The sequence below is a fragment of the Phoenix dactylifera genome, chromosome 17 (assembly GCF_051530095.1).
Source record: "Phoenix dactylifera cultivar Ajwa chromosome 17, Ajwa_hap1_PhDact_Kaust_v1.1, whole genome shotgun sequence".
NCBI lineage: Eukaryota > Viridiplantae > Streptophyta > Magnoliopsida > Arecales > Arecaceae > Phoenix > Phoenix dactylifera.
The window spans coordinates 10,465,088-10,483,691 of NC_143206.1; the positions used below are offsets into that span (position 1 = coordinate 10,465,088).

General features: G+C 35.0%; 1 protein-coding gene across 1 annotated transcript; it reads right to left on the reverse strand.

Annotated features, from left to right (window-relative positions):
• Positions 1–8,204: 8,204 nt before the first annotated feature.
• LOC103701649 (ankyrin repeat family protein) lies at positions 8,205–15,385 on the reverse strand. The gene is made up of 6 exons (XM_008783793.6): positions 15,209–15,385; positions 12,846–12,933; positions 10,724–10,788; positions 8,806–8,874; positions 8,668–8,717; positions 8,205–8,552 (listed from the first exon to the last, which is right to left on the reverse strand). Exons 1-6 carry the CDS (start codon positions 15,284–15,286, stop codon positions 8,441–8,443), a joined length of 462 nt encoding a protein of 153 aa, XP_008782015.4. The 5' UTR covers positions 15,287–15,385; the 3' UTR covers positions 8,205–8,440.
• Positions 15,386–18,604: the final 3,219 nt, after the last annotated feature.

Below are 18,604 nucleotides of genomic sequence, written 5' to 3' on the forward strand. Positions count from 1 at the left end.
GACATGTTGACAAAACCCGTTACTGCAGACAAGTTCAAGCATTGCTTGGACTTGGTTAACATCTCTAGGTGCTAGAGAGGATGTGTTCCAACCTATCAGCGTCAGGTGGTGTCCCAGATTATTTTTTCTCCTAAGGGGTGAATATTCGCCAAGGTGGAGATTGTTAGAATAAGTGGCTCATATTAAGTGGTATTCTTATTTGAGTGGTACACTGGTATTCTAATGGAGCGGAGCGAAGCGACGGGATATATTTATCTTTGGGATAATTATGTAATATTTTATTTTACCAGGGATGCTGATAGGGATAGGGACTCTAGGGTTAGGGTTTAGCTATAAATATCTTGTAACCCTTGTTATTTGGTGACAGAAGAAAAGTTACGGCCGTTTCGCTCCCGTGGACGTAGGCACATTGCCGAACCACGTAAATCCCTATGTTCAATTTCTTCTTCCTCTTCCTCTCTTAATTCTGTGCATTGTTCTGTTCGCCGTGTGGATCCTGTATTTTCTGCAACAGAGTTCCTCAGGAAGGTTTTACTATCAGAGAGAGGCCTCGGAGAGGGAAGGAACAGAGCAAGCAAAGGGGACGATCAAAGTCCAAGAAAGGCAAGAAAGAGTTTGATGCTACAAGTGCAATGAAGCAAGACACTTGAAGCGGAATTGTCCGCTTTGGAAGAAGCTTCAGGGAGAGAAGAATGGCAAGGATTCAGTCAGTGCCGTGGCTGATCTCAAGGTGGAGGATGACCTTTTGGTAGTTTCGGATGAACACAGGAACAATACGGATATCTAGACAATGGATTCAGCCTATTCTCATCACTACACACCAAATCGGTCTTGGTTTGCTACATACACCAAAATCAATGAGGGGAGTGTGACATTAGGAAATGATCATCCTTGCAGGGTGGCCGGCATTGGGACCATCAAGGTGAGGATGTTTGATGGGATGGTGCGGACTCTTACCAATGTAAAGCACGTCCCGGATCTGAAAAAGAATCAGTGTCACTTGGCTACTTGGAGAAGAACGGTTACAGCTTTAGTTGTCGTTCCAGGAGTGATATTTTGAATATATCCACAGGAGCCATAGTTGTGATGAAGGGGAGGAGGTTGGAGAATAATTTGTACAGGATGGAAGGGTCCGTGGTGTGTAGGGGATCCGAAACAGCAGCAGTGGCACAGGGCCAGCAAGAAGCATATCGTTTGTGGCATTACCGCTTGGACCACATGGGAGATCGTGGTATGAAGATGCTGAGCAAAGATGGACTGATATCAGATCTGGATGGAGGAGTTCCAGAGGTGTGTGAGCTTTGCCAGTTGGGAAAGCAACACAGGGTGAAGTTTGCTAGCAGTATTACACGTAGCAGTGGTACCCTGGAGCTAGTGCACACGGATGTTTGGGGACCGGCCCCGGTCACAGCCAGGAATGGGGCAAGATATTTTCTAACCCTTATTAATGACTTTTCAAGGAGAGTTTGGGTATACTTCTTGAGGGAAAAGTCAAAGGTTTTCTCTAAGTTCAAAGCCTGGAGGGCAGAGGTAGAGAAAGTGAAGGAATGCTGCGTGAAGTGTGTATGGTCCGACAATGGAGGCGAATTCACAAGTAAGGAGTTTCTAAAATTTTGCGAAGATTGTGGAATCAAGAGGCAATTTTCAGTGAGAAAGACTCCTCAACAGAATGGGGTGGCCGAAAGGAGGAACATGACTCTCATGGAGAAAGCTAGATGTATGAGAATGCAGGCAGGGCTTCCCAAAGTGTTTTGGGCGGACACAGTAGACACGGCCTGTTACTTGGTGAATTGATCTCCTCATACAAAGCTAGATGGGAGGATTCCAGAGGAGCTATGGTCTGGAAAGAAGGTGGAGGTTGGTCATCTTAGAGTATTTGGGTGCACGGCATTTGTGCACATTGATCCCAGTGAGCGGAGCAAGTTGGATGCCAAGTCACGAAAGATGGTGTTCATAGGATATCCGCGTGGAGTCAAAGGTTATCGGCTATGGGATCCCTTGGAGAAGAAGACTACTATCAGTAGGGATGTGGTCTTTGATGAGAATTCAGTCCTAAAGATGCAAAGGATGAAAGAAGAGCGGGGGGAGAACCAACCGGATAGGGTTGGACAGCTAACTTCTTATTCAGTTTTACCTTTTGGAGGTGCACCAGAAGGACATGAAATTCAGGTGGAGCACCAGTCGGAGGTGCCTCCACATGTGGAGAGGAGCGAGATGCTAACTCGGAGACGAGATGTGCAAAGGGAGGAACAAGATCCCAGTAGAAGCATCGGAGTCGCACTGCACAAGCCTAAGCGGATTGTGAGGCAGCCGGAGAGGTATGGTTTTGGCGAAACCATGTCTTATGCATTGGTTGCTATGAATGGAGACCCGAAGACCTATGAGGAGGCATTGGCACGCCAGGATAGCGATAGGTGGGTCCAAGCTATGGCAGAGGAGATGCAATCTCTCCAGAAAAATCAGACTTGGTGGTTGGTGCAGTTGCCAAGTGGAAAGAAGCCCATTGGATGCAAGTGGGTGTTCTAATGCAAGGAAGGACTTTCAGATAGAGAAGGCATCAGATATAAGCCCATTGGATACTCCCAGAAGGAGGGCATTGATTATAATGAAGTATTCTCCCCAGTTGTTCGACATACTTCTATTCGGATGCTGTTAAGCATTGTTGCCATCTAGGATTTGGAGTTGGAGCAAATGGATGTTAAAACAACCTTCCTTCATGAAAATTTGGAGGAGAAGATTTATATGGAGCAGCCCAAGGGGTTTGGTGAGCCAGGGTTAGAAGGAAAGGTTTGTTTGCTGCAGAGTTAACATATTTTCTCACGAGAATTTCACCATGTCTGTCAAAAATAGTCAAAAAAAGTTCACCAATATGATCGCATACTTTAATATGTATGAGAAACCTAGAATTGAAAAATAAAATAATCAGTATATAGTTTTTAATATTTAGAAGAGAGTAAATTCTTACCTCAGTGATACTGATGGATTTTCCTTTTAATAAAAATAGCACCAGCAACAATATATACCTTTCTAGTACAACTTGTAAAAGAGTTGTACCATAAATCTCGATCTATATTAATGTGAATGGCAGTCACTAAAATTCGATAGCACAATCCTTGTAAATATAAATAAGTATTAATAGTAAATAATTAGTAAAATATTAATTCTATTTAATCGATATGTACTATCGATGTCGTAAATTGTGTCGAAGAATCTAAATGTAAAATTGCTGATCTCATAGATCTTTGTAGTAAGGTATGAGACAAACCGTATACATGTAACCTCGATATTGAAGCCTTATACTTATTATGTATTTTGAAATAGAGAAAAAAAAATCAAATTAGTATATTTAATTATATTAATATCCATAATGAATTCTCAATCCCCATCTTTTGCTACATCAATGTCTGGATCTATCAGAATCCTGCTACAATTCATGATAGAGAGGGCTAGCACCTATTCAATTGTAAATATTTTTTATAAATAAGTTTTAATGTTGTGAGAAATATATCATAAACTTGTACCTTTATATACTGTTGCTTTGACAGCAATGGTCAGCAAAAATTGATTTTGTTGCATATTTTTCTGCATGATTGCCCCTTCTTCCACCGCCATTTATCACTATAGTATTAACATTATGGATCTAAAACGACAATAATTTAAAAAATATATATAAGTGAACATAGTCTAAGTCATTTGTAATTAAAGTAAATACTTATTTACCTTTTAACTAGAAATACCATATCTTAGATCAATGTGTTTGGATCATGATAGATGCGAATTGTAGTTGCTTCACCAATAAATATAACAACTCCCATAACATCTGTATAGGATAAATATTATTATTAATATAGAAAATATTTGTATTTATACATCAAATTTTGGAGGTTAATAATACTTACTGATAAGATATCCATCCTGGTTGATATAATCTTAAATTTTATCAAAAGTTATAAACTTGTAGCTATATAGCAGAATAGTGGACTGACCAGCAACATATTTTTAAACTTTACAAGACTTTGTGACCACCAATTGGATATTATTCTTCAAAATCATATTTTTTATTTCTGCATCCTTTATTTCAACACGAAATAGCTACGTAGCTTCAAAAACTTTTCTATCTCCTAATGGTGTATTATTATTTCGATAATTGCTAACTATTAGATAAATATTAAATAAATGATAATAATAATATTGATATTAATAAAATCTACACTAATAACTTTTATGTTAACAACTTCAATTTTAATAAGTTCTATATTAAACATATACCTAACTTCTATATTAAATGAATACTAATATTGATGTTAGTAAGTTATATATTAAATTTATATTGCTAACAATATTAATTTTTCAATAATTACTAAATATTCACAAATAAAATTTAAATATTAAATAACTCTAAATATTAACATTCATTAAATATTGATAACATGCTAAATATTTAATCTTTATAGAAATCAAAATATTAAATAACATATGCCGCTGATTTGGCCTATGCTGTGCTAACGGTGACTATTTGGACCAGGCAGTGCTTGTTTGTCCTCAATGCGACCATCATGCCTTGTCGAGGCACAGCTCATTTCCTCTTACCAAAAACAAGGCGACATGGCAATTTATCATTTCAATATTTTTGTTTTTTTGATGATAGTCACCGAGAGACAAAATTCTATATGAGCAACGTTTCCATATGGAGAATCCCATAACATGCATTTTTATGTCCACCAGCAGTGGATGATCAACCCAAATGAAGCCTCCAGCGTAGTGAGCTACGAATGAAGCCACCCAATTAGCCGCATTGTTCGCCTTCCAGCAGGCATGTATGGCCCTATAGAGACTACACTCAGCTAAGAGTTTGTGGATGTCGCGTAGCAGTGGTCTGAAGCCGGCGTCACGACCCTAGCCCCAGATCCACTCAACTGTTGTGGCCTTGATTTTCTTTTAATGGTTCGGGTTGTATCTTTGTCGCAAAAAAATATTTCTCTTCCTTCGTAATGCCAATCATTAAATTATGTAATAGTTGTTTTGACGGGTAAATAAAGAAAAGTTGAAGTGCTTTAAAATTTGTGCAACATGAAAAAAGAAAATTGCAACATGAAAAAAAGAGAAATATCAAAAAGACCAAGATATTCTTAATATCTCAGCCAAGACTGTATTAAAGTGTCTGCCCATATATGTATATATGGAAAGGGAAGTTTTTAATAAAAACTTCATTTTCATATTTGTTAAAAAGGGTCATATTTATTTGTTTGCATTCAGATGATTTATTCTAGACTTTAGGGAACCATTATGTCCCTACTCCTACATGAATGCATACATTTAACTTAGTTCATGAGCAAATATTAGCAACTAATTCACTTGAGATACAAATTTTTCGTACACAATCTAAAATGTCCTTATTAGTGGTTAGGAGAGCTTGGGTGCAGTTGCACAGTAAAACTCAAAATAGACCATCTCTGCAAAAGGGAAAAAGTCATCCTTTTCTAAAAATTAGATAATTAAGCACCCATTTCATATTGCATCTGTTTTTTTTTTTCAAAATTTTATTAAGAAAAATGAACTAGACTGAAAAACATGCATGATAAAATACTTTTTTGAAATTGTTTGTGATAACTTTGGAACTTCCCGAAGCAAGGATATATTAATTTTAAAATAAGAGTGAAAATAAAAGTAAGGAGTAGCAAAAGCTTGCACAAATATCCTAGGTGCCAATCTTCCTGGTATTTCATTAATTTGTAGATGCCCTAAGTGATTTTATTTTGCAAAACTTGTCCTCCTTTCAGCTATGGCTTTAATTTTTTTCTTTTTATCTACAAGAGCTATGGTTCTGGACATGGATATCAATATTTAGTGACTCAAAACTAATAAAGGGAAAACCGGAAAATATATTATTACACAGCAACCAATATTAACATATATTAGCCGAAATAATTTTTTCATAAACTGGTGTATTCAAAATTGATATTTTTACACTTACATAAGAACAAATAATATTCGGCTAAAATTCAGATCATCCATTTCACCATATAATACCAACTTCCTTAATGTGCTCTTATGTACGGCATGCCCGACCATCCCCATTTTCCATTTATATATCCCATGTCTCCTTGATCATCTTTCTCTCATCCTCTAAAAACTATATAGCTAAGTTGTTTGGGTGTTCAGGTTGTATCTTTCATACGAAAGGATGATTAATCTTCTTTCGCGACGTTGCCCATTTGATCATCCTCCATGCAGCTCTCAAAGTACTCCGAATCTTTTCATTCATCCATATGCATAGATCTCAAAGGCAGGCAATCCAATGGTTGGTTCGTGCAAAAGATACAACCTTGTCCCGTTGTTCGAACCATATTCGACCATGCAAGTCTTTTTCATAGTATTTATCATTATTTATATTTAAAATATTTTTTTATTATTAAAAATTCAAAATTGTGGTCACACCCCAATCTCCACTGTGCTTGACTGCCTGCAGTATTTATTATCTTTTTAATGAAGAATACATGCATTTATGCATGCAACATTCTAGTGACAAAAAACAAAAATAATAGGAGTATTGTAAAAAGATGAAGGCCATGAATTCTAGTTTAGTATGAAGCCTTGCTAATTCCTAGCAGGGTAATTGTGAGAGCCAGCATATAGCTCAAGTCTGCTGGCTTGGCACCTGTATCCTCGGGCCATATGCTGGCCAGAAGTTCCCGGCTCAAACCTATGAAGGTGCCATCCCACCACTTTTGTCGGAAAAAAAAAAGTATCTCTCAAATGCAAATAATTCTGTGGATAACTCGATTAATGTCTCTCCTCTTTTCTCGAATGAATGATCAAACATGATTGATTGTTATCGAACGAAGATTATGATTCGTCTCTGATGATATCTAAGACCAGAGGAAAGGAAACTAGAAAAATCAGACCTAGGTCCAGTTAGCTAACTTATGCTCTTGGAATTCCTAAATTTCATTATCTCATGTCAAGGGCCACTTCCAATGTAATTGCAAGCTTTCCTCAGGTTCTCTCCTTGTCTCAAAAAAGCCATCAGCTTTAATATTGAAAAAGCCCTGCATGGATGATCCTCATCCATAACCTTTTATGTCCTGTTTGAAGCAAACAGCAAGTAATGAGAGGCATTAAGAATACTGGATCCTAATTTTTGGTGGTCCATTCTGACAATGTAGTTCCATGGACACCAGCATTGTTGAAACCCTAACTGACGTTACTGTTGTTAAACCACCACCACCACCACCCCCCCAGAGAAAAAAACAAAAGAAAAAGGGAGAAAAAAACCGAGAGCCGCATTGATCCCACACAAAGAAGTGTGAAGAACATGATTCAGACCCATCTAAATTTCTTTTATATAATCACCAGAATTTGATGCATTGGCAAGTTAATCAAGTTTGTGATCAGTCACAAGCCCTAAATTGGAACAAAATTTGGGGTGATCTTGGTATTTGTCCTAGGTCAGATACCCATGTTTAAGTACTGGGTTAACCCAAACTTCAAACCAAATCCAGTACAAAGACTATATATTTGTGAGTCAAGGTGGGTTCAGATGGCACAGCCCACTTGGTAGTTCCACAAATGCTCTCCAAATGATAAGAACAGCTAGAGCTAACCTCGCTCTTTCTTTCCCTTCTGGAGAAGGATCAAGGAGTTTGACACCTCTCAATAGGATCAGGTAAAGTAGTAATAGGTTTTCATAGTAAGGATCATATATGTCCTATGTACTGAATTATTTTATCCAAAAGGTAGGCCTCAACATGGGATGATCACATTGTAGGAAAGGGGAGGTTCACAGGCACTCATTACAAAACATAGTTTAGTTATGTAAGATGGCATGAACTCAGAGTAAATAATTAACCTACAACCATCTTGTCCCTCATCATGAAAGCAGGAAGGTCGCAAGTCCTAACATCATGGAACTTGGAATTTCATGGAAAGTAGGTACCATTCCTGCCCAGATAGACCACCAAATTCAAAAGGAACTAGCTCTAAAACCTTGTCGAGGTCTGATGACTAAATAGAAAAACACTAAACTAGAAGATAGAGCTACTTCTCCAATACAATTTGTATATCCTTAGTTTCATACAAATGTATAATTTGCATCTACCAGTAGAAAGTATGGTGCATAGGGTAAGTATAAGATCACTTTGGAATGGAATGCACAATAAACCTGCAGAACTGATAATATTATTGCAGACTGCATCATAGACATCTTCAGAGGCAATGGGGTAATCAAATTTCTTATTAAGACATACAAATTCCTTGACTGGTTCTACCATACATATCAATTTCCTTGCAGTGCACCAGCGTAAACCTGTGGAATTGATGATGATACCCGATGGAAGGATCAACCCATGGATTACAACTGGGTTCATGTAAACAAACTCACCACATCCTTAAAGCAAGCAATCCTTTTTAACAGCGAAAAACAAAAGTGCAGCTCACTTTGCTAAGAAACACTAACACCATTAAGTTCAGCTTGGGCTACTGCAGCACTGATTGCATCGACCACCTCCATCTTTCCCGTACTAACTGCTTCATCCATTGGAGTCCGCTCATGGCTAGAAAATTACCGAAGCAGTAAGCACTCAAGTATGGGCAGGAACATAATTTGTTGGTGGTGAACGTCCTCAGTACTAAAATGGATACATCCAGAAAACAAGTAGGAAGGAATACCTGTTCAGCACACTTAAGCTAGCTCCATTCTGGATCAAAGTCTTGACCACCTAAAGTTTGCATTTATCCAAACCAACACCATTCAGTGATCATAATTATAGCAAATAAATACAATGACCATAGAAGTGTCAGTTTTACCTCAATATGACCATTGAGGCAGGCCCAATGAAGGGGAGTATTCTTTTCTGAGTTAGCAGCATTAATGTCCTGCGTCACATATATGTCAACGTAAAATGAAAGTATGCAAGGGTATAAGGCATAAAAGTGAATTGGCCATTAAATTCCATACATGAGTTTATATATCCTAGGCTATAAGTGAAAAAAGGAATTTGAAAGCCTTGATGGGCATTCATTCATTTTGCCCAGACTAACACATGAATTCCTCCCAGTTCCACAAAGAAAAAGACAATACTAATAACAGATTGCAATAATTTGAATTTTATTTGTTAACTAATTGCAAATTTTTCACTGTTTTCTTCTATCTACTTTACAAATTACCTCTGTATTTATGCCCACTGATAAGACAGTCTGAAATATGATGATATATGTCATATCTACAGGTGTCACATGCCTCTCAAGGAGCATATGATAAAGATTACTAAAATTTTAAAACTTACACAGGACATTTTCTCCTTAGGCCAATAAATAAGACGTGACAAATTAAAATTTCAATTGTTTGTGCTAGTCGTGCTCATGCTCTTCCAACATACAAATCTGCAGATTGGATTGGAATATGGCAACTCCTGGCAGAGTTCACTTGGCATCCATGTGATGACTAGGTTTTAATTTTAGATTTAAAAATGTCAACAAGTTTTTCAGCTCAGACATACGAAATTTCCCGAGTCAAGCCGAGAATTTTTCTATTATTAAGCAAACTCATGTTTGGTTTGCTTGTGCGATGGTTGATATGAGCTCAATTTTACCAAATGAGCCAAGTATGATGTTTTGGCACCGCTCCTCTGGCTCTAGCTGTTCATGAACAGCTCAGTTCGATTGGAGGCCTATCTACAAGTTCCAGCTCCATAAGGCTTGATCTCCTAAAATCACTTGGTTTTACTTGACAGCCTTCCTAAGTCCATACGCTATCTACCTTTGTCAATTTCCACCACGTGATGATCATCAATAGGCAAGTTGTACCAACATGGTTGACAATTAGTTAAGATATTCAAATGCTGGAGCACCTTTGACGAACTAAATCATCTAATTTCTAAGAAATGCATCACTAAATACCAAAGAGTTGTGTAAAGATGTCTTTCAGATCTTATACTAAATGAAGTCATTGTCTCTTATGATGTGCAATGACATGACTGATCCCCTGCCAATCATAAGTGAATCGAAATCCTCAAAGGAGCTAATGAAATCTGTACTGATTCATGCTTATTATAAGCACCAGGATCCTTTTTGTTTATATTTGTTATCTAGTAGGACTTTTGACATAATATAAACTACTCTATGACTAGAAATTAATTTTATTAATGCTAAATTAACTAAACATTATGCATTTCTATAAACAAATACATGAGGAGAATGTATTAAACAAAACAGGTAAAAACCGTAAAATCTTCCTTTCAATATTTGGAATCATTTTTGTTGCAGCACAACGACTTTTGCATTTTAGCACTCATCACCATTTGTCTTATATATTGAAATCTAGTATCAGTAACTCCTAATTAATACAAAGACTATTATAAGAAATTCCTAACTTTTGTATTGATTGCACAAAATAAAAAGTACCAGCTAGACATTATTGAATTCAAAGTGAACAAAATATCAATCTGTTGAACGATAACTACTGGAATCTGGGTTTCAGAAAATCACCAAGAAAAACTGAAGCATTCAGTTCAAGAATGAAACAACATGTTCCATGCAGAGTACAACATTTTGACCACAAGACATGAAAAGAGAAATCAAGTTCACAATTGCATAAAATCATCAAAACAGGTTGTTCAAAGGTGAAGACTAGCTTTCTGACACTATTGTCGAAGAGATATTTGGAATTAATCTGTTTCTTGTAGTAATTGGCTAGCAAAATGTTTATATACAATTGTCTCCTCACCGCTCCATTACTTATGAGATACTCCACAATGTCAAGGTGCCCATTAGCAGAAGCCATGTGAAGAGCTGAAAGTAAACAAAAGGAAAATAAATTACCGACCACCAGGTTTCTAAAGAACTAGAATTCAACAAGGATTAGCATTTTACCCAAATCAACTAATGTGAACTAAATGATAAACAAATTATGATATTGATGATCTCTCATAAGGTTCTGGATGACAAACTAAGAAGCATGTGCATTACATGTGATACCATCAGAGACCTTGCAAATCAATAATATGAACTAAAATGAACTAAATGGTAAATAAATTATGATATTGATGATCTCACATAAGGTTGTGGATGACATAAACTTAGAAGCATGTACATTACAAGAGATACCATTAGAGACCTTTATAATTTATACATAAGTGGTACAAGATAAAAAATATTATATGGATCATGGTTATATTTAAGATATCTAGAACATTTTATAAAGACACATAACCTACAAAAATAAGAGGTCTGTGTTGTACAACAATTACTTATTCAAGTTGTTAGTTAGTATAATCTAGAGAACGGAAAACCTACTCAGTGTTGGAACTTGCCAAAGCTAAATTGACATAAGAGCATTGCTTTGACTAACTAGGATCTACTTATTCTAACTTGGTACAAATCAGGAGTAGTTTAGCTAATCTTATTTTGATTTTAAGCTAATAAACTAGTGAAAGGCACCACCAAAACCAGCACAATTAGGAGAATCTGATGTTCAAAACCCAAGATCTGACAAACATACGTAAAACTATCAAAATGAGGCAGAAATATAGGTATTAGTTCTCAGACTTTTTTTCCATTTACCAACTTATTATTCAATCATGTTTTCTCTATGTAGGCACAATAAGTACGATTAATTTAATTTCAAGTTGCAGAATGCAATAGTGACATTTCTTATTTTCAATAACTATATGAGTCTTTTTTTGGTAGAGAAAGTGGCTCTATGAGTCAAAACTGGTGCCTTTATGCCCTTTACCACTTCATTTGGATGCAAAACAGTCTGAGAACTTGGTGGTTAGGTCCTAATTATATGAGCTTCAATTGTATAAGTGCCAATAAGGAATGTCTCCTTATAAGCAACATGCTCTTTCCCATAGATGCCTTGGTGAGAAAGTTGGCATCAAGTTAAAGGGTGGATATTGGCCGATAGTCAACTGTCAACAATCAATCTTTCTTGGATCCTATTTTGAGAGCCCTAAGGCTTACAAGTTACAAATGCTAGCTGATTAGGTGGTTGGCTAATAGGGTTCAGCCTTCAGGTAATAATCTAACATAAAGGAGATTGGCTAGAGAGTGTAATAGAATAGAACAACTTCAAGATAATTTAACCCTTGTGGTGGATATCAGTTCAGTGTCTTGTAAGAAGACTTATAACATATTCCTTTTAACTTTTTTTCTTCAGTGTTTTACCCATTATGATACTTCGCTAGGAGAATCTATAGCACATGATGACTCACCTGAATCTTGTACCACACTGTAAAAGTACAAACCAGATTATCACCAAGTTAGAAGAAACAAGCAAATCCAACTACAACCATATAAATTGAAGTTCTTATTCTAACGAGCTTCATCATGGAATATAACAACATTCATGATATATTATGATCTTTAATTGCCATAAAATAAGTGAACCCGAAAGTATTTATGATCTGATAAATTTACAAATAAATTAATATCATGTCCTCCAAACAACAACTTTTTACTGAGAAAAAGGAAAAAAGGGCTAAACTCAAAGATCAGCAACAAGTTGAGCTCATAAAACTACTTTATATATTCACTTTTTCAGGTTGCCTTGATCGACTATATTGAGATCATGAAGTTAGACTTCACATTTGGGAGTCCTAGAAGTCTAAATGCGACAAGTAAAAGCACCTATTGATTGGAATTCAATATGCTTTGACTTCCACTTTTGCATAAAAGTTAAAATCCATCAAAGATAGCATAGATTCATTCCATGAAGCATAAAATAAGTAAAAATAACAGTAGTAGAACTGTAGTGGCAACATTAACGTTAATAATAACTTGATAGATTTAATGGTTACCAATCAATTAAAATGAATTTCGTTTGAAGCAAACTTTGAAGATCTAACCTGTTCGTCCCTGAGAATCTTTGGAGTTAAGAGAAACACCCATAGAGTATAAGCTTACCACATCTTCAATGTCATCATATCTAGCAGCCTGAAACAAAAGTGATGATAACCAAACAAATTAAGTAAACATTTTGCCCATTAAAAATAGCTAAGTTGTAGTTACACAAACGATAAGCAATCGTCACAAAACATAATAAATGCTCAAAGCTTCTTCACTTACAATCAATGTTTTGAAATATATATGCAATGGAAAATATAGTTATATAAAACTAAAAGAAAAGGAGTAGAAATTGAAGCAAAAATACATTTACCATCTTTCTAAGATAGAGCTTGACATCATCATCATCATCATCATCATCCAAACCTTTTCAAGGCATCCATTATGGAGCAAAACACCAAGTAGAGAAGATTCCATGGAAGGATCGAGCAAATATTTTCTTCTCTCTCTCTCTCTCTCTCACACACACACACATACACACACACTCTCAAGCATACCAGAACTAGAGCAGGGAATCGAGCAAATATTTTCATGATTAGCTGTCAACCTGATGCCAACCTTCTAAAAATTGTTCCCAACTTCCCAGACAAGGTATTTCAGGCAACAGATAGACCTGCTGCAAAACCTAGAATGCCAATGGGAGGGCAGCGAGGCCTAACTAATTGTTTGTGGCTTAAACTGAAGTAATCATGGAGCAATTCTATGAATTTCCGATAGACTTCAAAAAACTTTAAAGAGATGGGAGACGGCAACGTCATTCTAAATTGTATATGTTATATGTTGCATATGTGATGAAGCAACTTAGTTGCCAAGTGTTCAAAATTGGAGCATCACTGTTCATCATTATATGCTACCAGATAGGAGTAGATAGTTCCAATATTATGGTATGTTTTATTTTCATTTTCCATTAAATCTGGATATAACGTTAAATTACTTTGAAATAAACGCACATTGATTTTATTCAAAAATACACTGCATTAATGTTAGTCTCAAAGCTAAGGTTGGGCTTTTAACAAGAAACAGCAAAAGCTTACTTGGAAGACTGGATATTCAAGAAGATGGGAACCTTATAAAATTTGTGCAAGTTATTAATGTGAGGAATGGTCAAATAATTAACTTGAAAGCTGGTGATAAGCTAGAAGAAATTTTTCAGATACATGTAATTAGGCTACTAAATATAAAGCATAAATCAAACTTCCTTGAAAAGAAGTAGCCACATCCATGCAGAAGTAGACAGATAAAGGGCATCACAATTCTATTGATGATTCTGTGCTTGGTATCCTCTTAAGATTTCTAGGCAGAGGATTACACATGGTGGGACATGATATCCATCAAGCTCATGCATTCTGGTTGATTGGCCAGGCCTTTACAATCAGGGTGCACTACGATGGAAAGGTTGTAGAAAGGTTAGAGCAGAAGATAGTGGTGTCCATCTGTATGGCACATATCAATAAGAGACCAAGAGAACCTTCATTTTTTAAGCCACTGACAATAAACAAAGCATGCGTTGATTTAGTGAAACCAAGCCATTTGATCTTTAGCATTTAATGATACTGAATCAAGCTAGACAAATTAGTCCACTAGCTTAGTGGAACCAACTGGCTTTGTTCAGTGCATTGCATCCATTATCTTCATCTATCCTAAGACCCATCATAAAAACATATGACCGTTCAACACTGACATCAATTGGTACCAGAGCTCTATTTTATCCACTAAAAAAACTTAAAAGCAAGAAATAACGGAAAAAAAGCAGCTCTCTGATGACGCTTTTTAATGATCTTCAAATTTATATGTCATTTCCACCAGAGAATGTTATGAATGGCATAGAAATGGAATACAGAGCTCTGGTACCAACCTGCCGTTTAAAAGAGAATAGGATTATAAGATGAAGAAAGAATTCACTTTAATTCTTGGAGAAAATTCCAGAAGATTTTATATACACATCAAGACTCAACCTGCCGATCTTTTACAGATCCTTTAGCCACTAAACATGAGGGTCCACCAGCATGAAAATGCCAAATAACCTAACAGATTATGTAACAAGCACGAGGGAACATGGCAGATAAGCAACAATCTATTTCTATTTAACTAGGAATTAGAATAGTCGAGTAAACTAAGACTGACGAAACATGACAGAATTTAGCATGAAAACAGAAACAAAGTTCAGAAACCCAGAGCCTCCTGCAAGCGGAACTTACTTTCACAAGAAATTCCAATTATTTTGTTTTCAAAATAACTTAAGAAGCCTAAAAAAACCAGATTATGAGAATCCCAAGTGGCTCCCAACTTGTATCCCAATTGTATGAGAAAATGCCTCAAAGACGAAGTGGTTATAAAGAGGGAATTAAAGACTGAGGGGATGGACCTCGAGCAAGGCCTGCACTTGGTCGGGCGTGGCCTCGCTGGGAGTCGGCTGTTGTGTGGCATCCGACGCCATGCCCATCGCTTCCTTGGGGAAAACGCTGGAAGACGGGATGGAGGACAATATCTGGACGCTGGATGAGCTGCAAGTAGCTCCGACCCCGAATTCCGAACCGGATATTGGTTACTGGAGGAGCCAGGGCTGGTAACGGATCCGGCCGGGGTCAGATTCTGTGGACCCGAAACCAATAACCATCTTTGGAACCCACATAAAAACAAATCGGGGTTTGAGAATTTGGAACTCCGGGTTTGGGTTTTAAACACCAATGCATTGTCTAACTGTTTGGGGGAGCTGAAGTAGAGCTATTATAAAAAATACACTTTAACATATGTTTGGTAAATAAACTGGAAAAATATTTTTGTACGACAAAATTACCATAAAAAACATTGCATAGTATTATACAACAGAGTATAATAAAACATAACATATATTAATACATAAATATACGATATAGTATAATATTATTGTAATATAAAATAATATTATTATAATATAGCATAATAGTAATATAATTATTACAGTAAATTAATTTTTCATAATATAACATAATATTAATTATTTAATATAACATATTGATGGATTATGATATAATGTAATATATATTATATTTATAGTATAATACAATAATAAAGGTATAAAATATTATAATTATTAGTATAAATTAATTTTTCATAATATTAAATTATTTAAAATAACATATTAATGTATTATGATATAACGTATTATAATATTATATTTATAGTATAATACAATAATATAGGTATAAAATATTATAATTATTGATATAAATTAATTTTCCATAATATAACATAATATTAAATTATTTAAAATAACATATTAATGTATTATGATATAATGTAATATAATATAATATTTATAGTATAATACAATAATAAAGGTATAAAATATTATAATTATTAGTATAAATTAATTTTTCATAATATAACATAATATTAAATTATTTAATATAACATATTAATGTATTATGATGTAATGTAATATAATATAATATTTATAGTATAATACAATAACAAGGTATAAAATATTATAATTATTAGTATAAATTAATTTTTGATAATATAACATAATATTAAATTATTTAACACAACATATTAATGTATTATAATATTATATTTATAGTACAATATAATAATAAAGGTATAAAATATTATAATTATTAGTGTAAATTAATTTTTCATCCTCCGGGTGACCATTTATCTCTCTAACAATTTTTTTAGCTAGGTGATAAAATTAATTAAATGATTACTAGATGTTTAGATGAGAATCATATAGATGAGAAATTATTTAGCATGTTCTATGTACGTAGTTTAATAAGGCTTGGAGTATACTTCATATAGCCTGGCATACAGTTAAGTTTTTGTGGCACACAGTTTAGCCTTTGTGGCACACAGTTAAGTTTTTCTGGTACATAGTTAAATAATTTTTGTATAAAGTTACATAAGGATTGAACACAGTTAATTTAGCCTGGTACACACATAATATATCTTAGCATATAGTTAATCAAGGTTTGCACATAGTTAATATCCATTCTCTAATTTTACCTTGTTCATACTTTTTTACATTGTTGATGTAGTAGCGGTGCTGCGGTCCACAGTGTTGCGGCTTGAGCCTAGACCGTGATGCCGCTCTTTTTCGCGGTCCACGCTCGAGGAGGACCGCAGCGTGGACCGCAAGGTCGATGAAAAAAAAAACAAAATATGGATTTTAGAAAGTACGGAGAAGAAATTTAAAAAAAAATTCTAAAATGTGGTTCAAAAGATACATACAAAAATAGGAAAGTCAGAACTAGAAAATGCTTTCTTTGTCTATACCTAGGTCTTATTAAAAAAAAGCCCCTCGTCTTTTTTTTTTTCGACCTCGCGTTGGCAGTGAGTGTTCGTGGGTCCCGAAATGACTTATCTTCTCTATCCCTGATTAGAGACTTGGCAAGCGTGGCTCGGTCTCATGCACATCACGTCTCTCAACCTCTCTCTCGAATAGGCGGCTCGAGATCCCCTTCTTAGCGCTAGAAAAATATCTTTTCTTGTGGAAGAGAGTCTGACGGCTAGGGTTCTTGGCTCTAGCAGATTTTTAGATTTATAAAGGGACAAACTATGTAATTATTATATTTTATTATAGGCATTTTTGTCGAAAATACAACTTTCTAACAAAGCTGAAAACAGCGTTTTCGGAAAGCTCCAAATTAGAGCTTTTTCCCAAAAGCTGTTTTTAGCTTTCCGAAAAGCTGAAACAGCTTTCTGAAATTTTTACTAAATATTATTTTTTATCTAAAAGTATTTTTGGAGGGCCAGAAAGTGCTTTTTGGTCCTCCAAAAGTACTTTTAGATAAAAAATGATGTTTGGTAAAATTTTTGGAAAGCTGAAAACAGTTTTTGGGGAGAAGCTCCAATTTGGAGCTTTCCAAAAATGTTGTTTTCAGCTTTATCGGGAAGCTGTTTTTTAGACCAAAATATTTCCATTTAAATCATACTTTCCCTCCCCAAAATTCTCATCCTGCCTCTTCCTCTCTCACCCATCCTCTCCCTCTCCCTCTCCCTCTCTATCTTCTTCTTCCTCTCAAGGTACAATTCTCAATAAGTACGGTTTTTTTGCGAAGCTTAGTCTAGTCCTTTGGATGATTTTTTTGCTCTTTTTCCTATAAGCTCTTTCTTCTTACAAACGATAAATGAGGCTTGAATTCCTTACTAAAGCTCTGTCGCCGCCTCTGTTCCTTCTTCCTCTTTTTTTTTTCTTTTTTTTTTTTGTTTTGGAAGCTCGTGGCTGCCCACGATGGCAGCCACCATGCCGGCCACCATCCATTGCCGGCGACCTCTCTATATTTCAATAAAATAAAATAATAAATAAATAAATAAAATAAATAAAAAGAAAATAATGAGCAAGTGGCAAATAATCTGATCTAAATAAATAAATAAATAAAAATATTAGTAATTATTTAACCAATTTTATCACCTAGCTAGAAAATTTGTTAGAGAGATAAATGGTCATTAGAAGGATGAAAATTTAATTTACACTAATAATTATAATATTTTATATATTTATTATTGTATTATACTATAAATATAATATAATTTATATTATATCATAATGCATTGATATGTTATGTTAAATAATTTAATATTATATTAAATTATTATTCTATAATACATAATGTTATAGTACTATATTATAATAATATTATATTACATTACATTAATATTATACTATATCATATATTTATGTATTAATACATATTATATTTTATTATGCTCTGTTATATAATACTGGTAATGTCTTTTATGGTCATTTTGTCACACAAAAGTACTTTCTTAATTTGTTTAC

What these genes read in the sequence shown, in the direction of transcription:
- LOC103701649 (XM_008783793.6), bottom strand. Translation starts at nt 15,286, where the DNA reads ATGGGCATGGCGTCGGATGCCACACAACAGCCGACTCCCAGCGAGGCC. An exon ending in AAGTGCAGGCCTTGCTCGAG is followed by an intron (nt 12,934 to 15,208) that starts GTCCATCCCCTC and finishes CTTTTGTTTCAG; the next exon opens with GCTGCTAGATATGATGACAT. An exon ending in ATCTCATAAGTAATGGAGCG is followed by an intron (nt 8,875 to 10,723) that starts GTGAGGAGACAA and finishes TATGTGACGCAG; the next exon opens with GACATTAATGCTGCTAACTC.